This window comes from Phoenix dactylifera, chromosome 18, assembly GCF_009389715.1.
Source record: "Phoenix dactylifera cultivar Barhee BC4 chromosome 18, palm_55x_up_171113_PBpolish2nd_filt_p, whole genome shotgun sequence".
Lineage (NCBI taxonomy): Eukaryota > Viridiplantae > Streptophyta > Magnoliopsida > Arecales > Arecaceae > Phoenix > Phoenix dactylifera.
This window is the reverse complement of record NC_052409.1, coordinates 3,078,170-3,086,825: the sequence shown is the minus strand read 5'-3', so window position 1 is coordinate 3,086,825 and position 8,656 is coordinate 3,078,170. Positions and strand designations below refer to the sequence as shown.

Here is an 8,656-nt window from a genome sequence, read left to right as displayed (position 1 = left end):
TTTTTTGCTACGACGGATAATTCATACAACACGTGCATGAATACATCCAATAAAGTCAGAAAACAAAATATCACGGAGCTCTCGAGACAGCTCCTCGTTCCCTATCCACAGGGTATTGCCGGCATCGTTGGCCACATAGGTGGCCACCCAGTTCGCAGCCTCATTGGTTTCTCTAAACATATGCTTAGCCTGGACAACACCTCTATCCCTCATCATCATTCATATGTCACGAAGCAATGGATGGTCACCGGCAGCAACCCTCGGACCTTTCTGGATCTAACTGATGACCGTGGCCGAGTCATCCTTTAGGATGACTGAACTAGGTGATAGCACTGATGTCTCTTTTAGCAAGCAAAAGTTCTTCATTACCACCAATGTGAGAAAGATGCAGAAGCCACCATGAAACTCTAGACCACATGCTGTTTTACTGAGGGAGAGAATCTTCCATTTGGCAGCGAATACATAGCCTTGACTTAGCCTGGCTGCTTGATGCGGTCTCCAAACTGCGATATTCATGTTTCAGAATGGCAGAATTATCTTAGAAGGAGATTCGAAGACTGTGAAGACATGCATTCATGGCAACAGGATTGCACAACATCCAGCTTTGAGAAATATGGAAAATTTACTTCCTATTTTCTCATTCCTCCTGCAATCATATCTTTAGGGAAGGTAACCAAGTAGCAGATTGTCTGGCAAACTACATTAGAGCTGATATAGAGGGCATTTCTTTCATTCGTTACCTTACTTCCTGTTACCAAATAATAATAATAATAATAATAATAATAATAAAACATCTTTAAAGCCACAATGAAGTCCAGCGCTCAATTACTTCAATGGCTTCACAGAGTAGTGTTTAATCAAGCGGCTGTTGTCGGCTTGAAGGCATCTAGAGGAGTTCTTGATCTTAGACATTAGACTGGGTACGAGGGGCTCAAAATTTTTCTGCCACTCCAATTGTGTTAAATAAGCTACAAATTGATGTTGAGTGGATACAATTCGGGAGTCCAAAATTTAGAAAGATTGGGATGCATGAGTTGGGTGAGGAACCCAGTGACTCAGGTCTGGGAAAGGATTAAGACCCATGGATCGGCCCATTGATTTGCTGAGCCATTCTACTGCTAAGCTGATCACAACTTCACATTCAACAACAGCAAGAAGATAATTCTAGCCAGCTTTGGATTTGTCCATCGCTGAGCTAGTAGGCCTAATCCAAAGAGATCAAAAACTATCATTTATTTAAGCATACAACACAATATTCTACTATTATGTTGGTGCGTGGGATGTGTCCCCTCGCGTGGCTTCCTGTTCTCTATATAGCCATTGACCGTAAGATCAAAGACTTGAGTCAATGATTTAATATTTATTTATATAAAATTTATCATTAAAAATAAAGTTAAACGTGATTTTTTTTTTTTTTTTTGATACAAACATGTGCATCGTTTTATCAGACGACTCACTTCGCAAGAAACGGCATTAGGGTTTTCTTTCTCCCAAAAATTATATGTGCATCGTTTTGACTCAAGGATGCATATATTAATTAAGTCACTAATTTATCTCAAGGTTGTCGTGATTAGCGCGACCCCCAAGTCCTCAATAAAGCAAAATTACAAGTTTTCTATTGCATCGTTTTGCACCTGTCTAAAGACCGCTAAAATAGCAAATTGGCCTTTTTTTTTTTTGCCAACAATACACCTTTCGTGGGGAACTATATTTATTCTAGTCAGTATCTTGACAAGTTTGGGATCCTCTAATCCCCATCTATCTAATTAGAGTCAGAGAATGAGACTGTTTCTATTCAATGGAGGCATGCGCATGTCATGTTTCCATTAACGTTAGATTTTTTTTCTCAACAAGCACTTATTAATTTGATGGTAATGCCTGTATTTTTTTACTTACTAAAGTAGATATTTCATACATCACGAATACGGATATATCCAATAGAATCGGCAAACAGCAAGTTATATAATATCCTGAACAACTCTCTCTCTTCAGTCCATAACGTGCCTGACCACACATGCTGTCATCTAGTTGTTGAAATCTCTCTCTCTCACACATGTGAGCCGGATTTTTTGTTAATGGATTAGCCCAACATGTGAAATTTTTTAATAGTAGGGTTAAAGAGTGCGGAGACAGAGTTCGAACTCAGGAACTCTGCTCTGATACCATATTGAAATCACCACTTATCCTAAAAGTTTAAGCTGATAGGATGAGGTAGATTTATTTTATATATTTTATATTTTTTTAATACTAGTCTGCTATTTTGTTGGTCTCTCGGTATACATGTTTAGTCCGAAAAGTATAATGCCTGATTTAAGAACTTTTGTATCTAATGGTGGTACGTACACGGACTTGTCGCGTTTTACGGCGCAAAAGAGCCGGGAAATGGAGTTGTTGGCTGACCCTCGTGTTAGGGCATGCCTCATCCGGGTTACACACATGAAACGCATGCACCGAGTGCTGCAAAAAAACAAAAGCATTGGGACCCACCCTCAGCCTATTTAACTAAACTTTCAAATATAAACCCAGGCAACCGTATGAACAAAAGAACGTAATGCAAAAGTTCAGATTATCTCCTAATGAGTTGAATGGTTTGGCTCACTATCAGAACTTTTTGATTCTGAGATCGGAGCGTGACAGTAATGTTTATTTTTCACTCAATATTGTTGAATTCGTGATTCTCTATATAGATCATTTAATATTATATTTATAAAAAATAAAAAAAGTTCCACTTTATCTGCAAATGTTTTTTTTTTGTTAATCTGAAAAAGAAAAAATATACCAATGCAGAGAGAGAGAGAGAGAGAGAGAGAGAGAGAGAGAGAGAGAGAGAGTTTAAGATTTAAACAATACTGGTTCATAGCCATCTATCAAAGATTGCTTCCTCTAACTAAAGTAATGCATATACCAAACATCCTGGTATTTTAAAAAGACTCTACTAACAATTGAATTTCAGATAAAAAGATAAATAATGTGTTGAATACTTTGATTCTCTCTCTCTCTCTCTCTCTCTCTCTCTCTCTCTCTCTCTCTCTCTTTTGGTTTGCACTCAATGAGTTAACCAAGTGCATTATAAATTAATTAATACTTTAATAACTCAAATATTACTCCAATAAAATTAGCAACCACATCTCCAAGCTAGGCAGCTAAAATCTGTCTGTTCCACTTTCTCCCACATGGAAGTAAAAATATTTCCTAATTCCTCTTCGATTCCTTGAGGTACACACCCTTCCAATCTCATAGTACAGACCCTTCCTATCTCATTCTCAATTTAATTAATTTGCAAAACATTAATCAAATTATTGTTCATGTAAAACAATAATTTAGAGTTCAATTAATTAACTAAAACATGCCATTTAGCGAGTCAACCATAGTTAACCGGATAAAAACCACTTCTGTGAGATGAGATTATGAAAATCCATTGTTGAGGGATATTATTACCACTCCAAATTTCTGTCTTGGTTTAATGCCATCCATATTTACTATGAAGGTAGGTAATCAACATACTGACTGATTGTTAGGTTGAAACCTTAATTTAGATTTTGCTGGCGATGGTGATCTACCTTTGGAGCTCTCTTTACTTGTAAATGTGGGCTTTTATGGATGTGTTTTTTTTTTCCTCATTTTGATTTTTTTAAAATCTATATCTCTCATGTACCAAAAAATAAATAAATAAATTTGAAGTCAAAAAAATTATACAAGAATACTAGAGCAACTAGAATATTGTTATCTTCTAGGCATGTGGATGGAAATATATTTGTGCAAGGATAAATCTTGACAAACATATATTGTTTTTTTGTTTACACAACAATGTTAGTTTTGATCCGAATTAGAGCGTGAATCACTATAGACCTCATGACAAGCTTGTTGTCAAGGCTAGATCCAATCACAACAACTAAGTGCATATTTCTCTTTTGTTTTGATTTTTGACAAATATAATAGAAATATCACCTTCTAGGCTTGAATTTGAGCCTTCTCATTGGTGAATACACTGAGAAAGGATATACCGATCATAATCAAAATGATCTATATCCATCTAACTACTAAGTACTTTGACAAAAAGAAATTTTTATTACCCAAGTCATGTAAGATCCTATGAATTAATACTCACATATCTTTTAGTGTTTTTTGATGGCATGTAAACCAATTAAATGGCTCTGTCACCATTTTCTAATGTTATTGGTACGTATCAAGTGACAAGAGCCCCGCTTTTTTTTTTTTTTTTCTGCGATGGATGACTCATACTCTTTTAGTATGGATACATCCAAAAATGTCCAAAAACAGCAAGTCTCAGAGTACTCTAGATAACTCTCTCTTCCCAACCCATAAGACCTCCGAGTGATTGGCCACATACGAGGCCATCCAATTCGCAACTCCATTAGCCTTTCTACAAACATGCTCGGCCTGGAAGACAACGTCACCACTAACTATAACCCGAATGTTTCGGAACAAAGGGTGACACCCACCCACGCCACCAATGTCCACTAGATCCAGCCGATTATCGTGGCCAAGTCTTCCTCAAGCAGGACTGCTCTGGCCCATAGAACGCACCAAGTATGACCTAGACCAGCGTACGCCGCCCTTAGCTCCGCTCATGGAGCAAAGATGTCGAAGATCTAACACCCACCATCAAAAACTATCCTAGAGTTTGGGCCTCTAATGATGAAGCATGGACCACCCCTCCTACCATCGTCTACCATGCATCCATCGAAGTTGACCTCAAAAAAATTTAAGAGTGGAGGCTCTCAGGTGAAGAATATCGTTCCGGCTCCCACCTGCGGCAGCATCGCTAACTGTCTTTCTGCCATCACCGATTGTGCATGAATTTCAAAGCTAAAAGCTATTGCCTCAGAGCGAGCTAGCCGTTTTCATCAGATATAAGTTGTGACAAGCGCCTTTGGGGCATGACAATGAGACTTGTTTGTCACAACCTGGCTGCCAGATCTCAGCCTTTCATCTTTTCTCCATGAAACCACACGGACATTTGTTACGCGGCAGAGAAAGGCACTCTGCGTTTCATACTGGTTCATTCGGAGAATGACGACATGATTTTGTTACCTAGTGGGAGACGGGAGGACGAGGGGATTTGGATGTTTGTGCATCCAAGTCTATACAAGCTGAGGGCCAAATATAGTTTTGGCCAAGTATGATTCTCTTGGGAACAAAACCAAATCATGCACTTAGGTCTCATACCCTTTTTCTTGTTGCTATCGGTTCTACTTCAAGCTTTTATATGCTTCTGCTTGTTAAGCCTGCCTTGAATTTCTTTATCTGCCCTATGCTCCATGATTCAATTTAACAAGTTTGAAGAAAAAAAGAATAAATTATCTGGAGCTTTTTGTAAGATTTGCGGTTGGCGTATGAGCAAAGTGTCCGCATTATAGATCTACTCAATTTTCATATAGATCTTTGTTTACTCCATTTTCGGGAGGCAGGTGAGATGGTGCATATTGAAGATTAAGATATTGGTGACAGATAGCTCTATTTTTTATACTTCATTTTTTTTTTGACTATAGTAAATTTTTTGCTATATCTTTGCTCATGGATGTAGGCCTGTTTCATGTAAATCTAGACGTGCCATATTTTCTTTTTGAAAATTTAAATACTTTGTTTCAGATTTTTTGCAGCACGACTCTGCTTAATTTTAAAAAAGATGAAAAAAAAATAAGTTCAAGGCCTTTTCTTTGTTCTGGCCGAGATATGTGGTTGATCTCTTCCCATTTGACCCAACTCTCTGTTCAAATCCTTAATTATTAAGAGTAGAAAACTGTACTTAAGAAACTCCAAAGTAAAGGCAAGGGAAAAAAAAAAGTAATTTTTATTTTTATTTTTATTTTTTTTGCTGAAACGAAAATATCATATGAAATATGTATGAATGCAGTCCAAAAAATTAAAAAGAAATATATTTTGAAAAGTACGAGGCAACTTTGCCTCGTCCATCCATAAATATACCTTTGAGTGGTTGGTAATAAAAAAAACTACCTAATTTATAACGAAATACATATTTTGTCTAAATGGTCAACCCAATACGATGGCCGGCTAATTTTCCCGAGGAAGACATAGGACCCGGCAATTCATGTGAAACACTCAAACCGTTGGGTCTGTCACGGGTCAACAGTCCAAGCTCTGTGGTCCTTTCCTCGGAGCTTCCACACAAATCCCTTGGCCTTCCTTCTCGAATCGAGGGGCCCACCATGCCACCTTCCCCACTTCCTCAAGATATCTCCTCTATATAAACCCCTCATCGCCTCCACCTTCCTGCCTCACACCACCCATCGTTTCTATCCTCTTGTTTGCTCTGTCTCTCTCTTCCCTAATCACCTCCTCTTCCAAGACTTCCCCAACCACAAACAGCATTCTAACAGTTACAAATGGATCAACTACACAAATGCCAAGCCAACTATGTTCCTCTTAGCCCCATCACCTTTCTGCAAAGAGCTGCTGTGGTCTACTCCGATCGCACTTCTGTCGTGTTCGAAGGGATCCAATTCACTTGGAAGGAGACATATGACCGTTGCCGACGCATGGCCTCTTCCCTTCGATCTTTGAATGTTTCCAAGAATGATGTGGTGAGCATCGGCAATACAACTCGTCACCTTCTGCTATTTTCAATGCTTCGTCGCATATTTTCTGATAATTTACCGATATTAATTTCATTCCAGGTATCTGTGCTCGCTCCCAACGTTCCAGCTATGTATGAGATGCACTTCGCCGTGCCCATGGCCGGCGCCGTGCTGAACACTGTAAACACCCGGCTCGATGCGGCCAGCGTGGCAACCATTCTGAAGCACTCGGAGGCGAAGGTGTTCTTCGTGGACTACGAGTACGTCCGGCTCGCCCGCGATGCCCTGAAGCACCTAATCGACGACGCCAACGCACCCTTGCCTTTGGTTGTTGTCATCGATGATATCGATGCCCCGACCGGCATCCGGCTCGGCGAGCTCGAGTACGAGCAGCTCATCGCAAGCGGCGATCCCATGTACCTTCCTTGCCCCCTCCATGACGAGTGGGATCCAATAGCACTCAATTACACCTCCGGCACGACGTCGGCCCCGAAGGGCGTGGTCTACAGCCACCGGGGGGCTTTCTTGAGCACCCTTAGCCTCCTCCTCCAGTGGGAGGTGGGGAGCGAGCCTGTGTACCTCTGGTCGCTTCCGATGTTCCACTGCAACGGGTGGACCTTCACATGGGGCATGGCGGCCCGCGGCGGCGCCAACGTCTGCATCCGGGCGACGACGGCCCGCGACATGTACCGAGCCATCGCCGACCACCATGTCACGCACATGTGCAGCGCCCCGATCGTCTTCAACATCCTCCTCGAGGCCAGCCCCGCCGAGCGCCGAACGCTCGCCGCCCCGGTCTCCGTCCTCACCGGCGGCGCCCCGCCCCCTGCGCCTCTCCTCGAGAAGATCGAACGACTCGGCTTCCGCGTCACCCATGCCTACGGCCTCACCGAGGCGACCGGTCCGGCCCTGGTATGCGAGTGGCGCGAAGAGTGGAACCACCGCCCGGCCCCCGAGCAGGCCCGGCTCAAATCTCGGCAGGGCATCAGCGTGCTGACCCTCGCCGACGTCGACGTGAAGGACGTCGAAACCATGCGAAGCGTTCCCCGGGACGGGAACTCGCTCGGCGAGATAGTTCTCCGAGGGAGCAGCATCATGAAGGGCTACTACAAGAATCGCGAGGCCACCGACGCCGCATTCAGAGACGGCTGGTTCCTCACCGGCGACGTCGGGGTTATCCACCCCGATGGGTACGTGGAGATCAAGGACCGATCGAAGGATGTGATCATATCGGGCGGCGAGAACATCAGCAGCGTCGAGGTAGAGACGATCCTCTACCGGCATCCGATGGTGCTCGAGGCGGCGGTGGTGGCGATGCCGCACCCGCACTGGGGTGAGACACCATGCGCCTTCCTAACTGTGAAGAGAGAGTGCGAAGCAGGGAGCATCAGAGAAGAGGATATCATATCCTACTGTAGGAATAGCATGTCCAGGTTTATGGTGCCAAAGAAGGTGGTGTTCATGGAGGAGTTGCCAAAGACTTCAACGGGAAAAATCCAGAAGTTTCTGCTGAGAGAGACGGCTCGTGGCCTCAAGGTAACGGAGGGAAACCGAACGCCGCAAGGAGGGGCGGCGCCACAAGGAAAGCCCCAGGTGGGTTATGTAAACCGTAATAACGGTCACGGCCAACCGGAGGCTCAGGAGCAAGTGTTAGCCTTTTCTCGCCTTTGAGTCTGGTAGCTGGATTAAGAGGAGACAAGTGGATGTTGGTAAACTTTTGTAATAAAAAAAGAAGGAAAAAGAAGGGGAAGGGTATAGTGATATGAAGTCGGTGTCTGGTGTGATCTATGCATGCCGCCTAAGATATTGTTGGGTTTTATCGACAGCGTTTTATCCAACGTGGTGCACGCCTCCTTGAGGGCCGGCACGGTTATCATAGACATGCATTGTTGAATAAAACTAGTTATTGAGTCAATTTATCCTTGTTTATATGACTTGGTTAGTGTTTAAGGGCGCACAGAAAAAGACATGATGGGAAGTCAAGCTTTTGAGCCATGTTGTATCCACATGTGCTTTTCTACATGCTCTTTTATATATATATATATATATATATATATATATATATATATATATATATATATATATATATATATATA

The 8,656-nt window shown here is 42.4% G+C and overlaps 1 protein-coding gene across 1 annotated transcript; it reads left to right on the top strand.

The window, feature by feature from the left end:
* The first annotated feature begins 6,275 nt into the window (after nucleotides 1-6,275).
* LOC103724260 (trans-cinnamate:CoA ligase, peroxisomal-like) lies at nucleotides 6,276-8,454 on the top strand. Its single transcript, XM_017846671.3, has 2 exons — nucleotides 6,276-6,566; nucleotides 6,660-8,454. The coding sequence occupies exons 1-2, from the start codon at nucleotides 6,369-6,371 to the stop codon at nucleotides 8,229-8,231; spliced, it is 1,770 nt and encodes a 589-aa protein (XP_017702160.2). The 5' UTR covers nucleotides 6,276-6,368; the 3' UTR covers nucleotides 8,232-8,454.
* The last annotated feature ends 202 nt before the right edge of the window (nucleotides 8,455-8,656 follow it).

Coding starts and splice junctions, on each gene's coding strand:
- LOC103724260 (XM_017846671.3), top strand. CDS start 6,369: ATGGATCAACTACACAAATGCCAAGCCAACTATGTTCCTCTTAGCCCC. Junction 6,567..6,659: donor ATGTTTCCAAGAATGATGTG/GTGAGCATCGGC, acceptor ATTTCATTCCAG/GTATCTGTGCTCGCTCCCAA.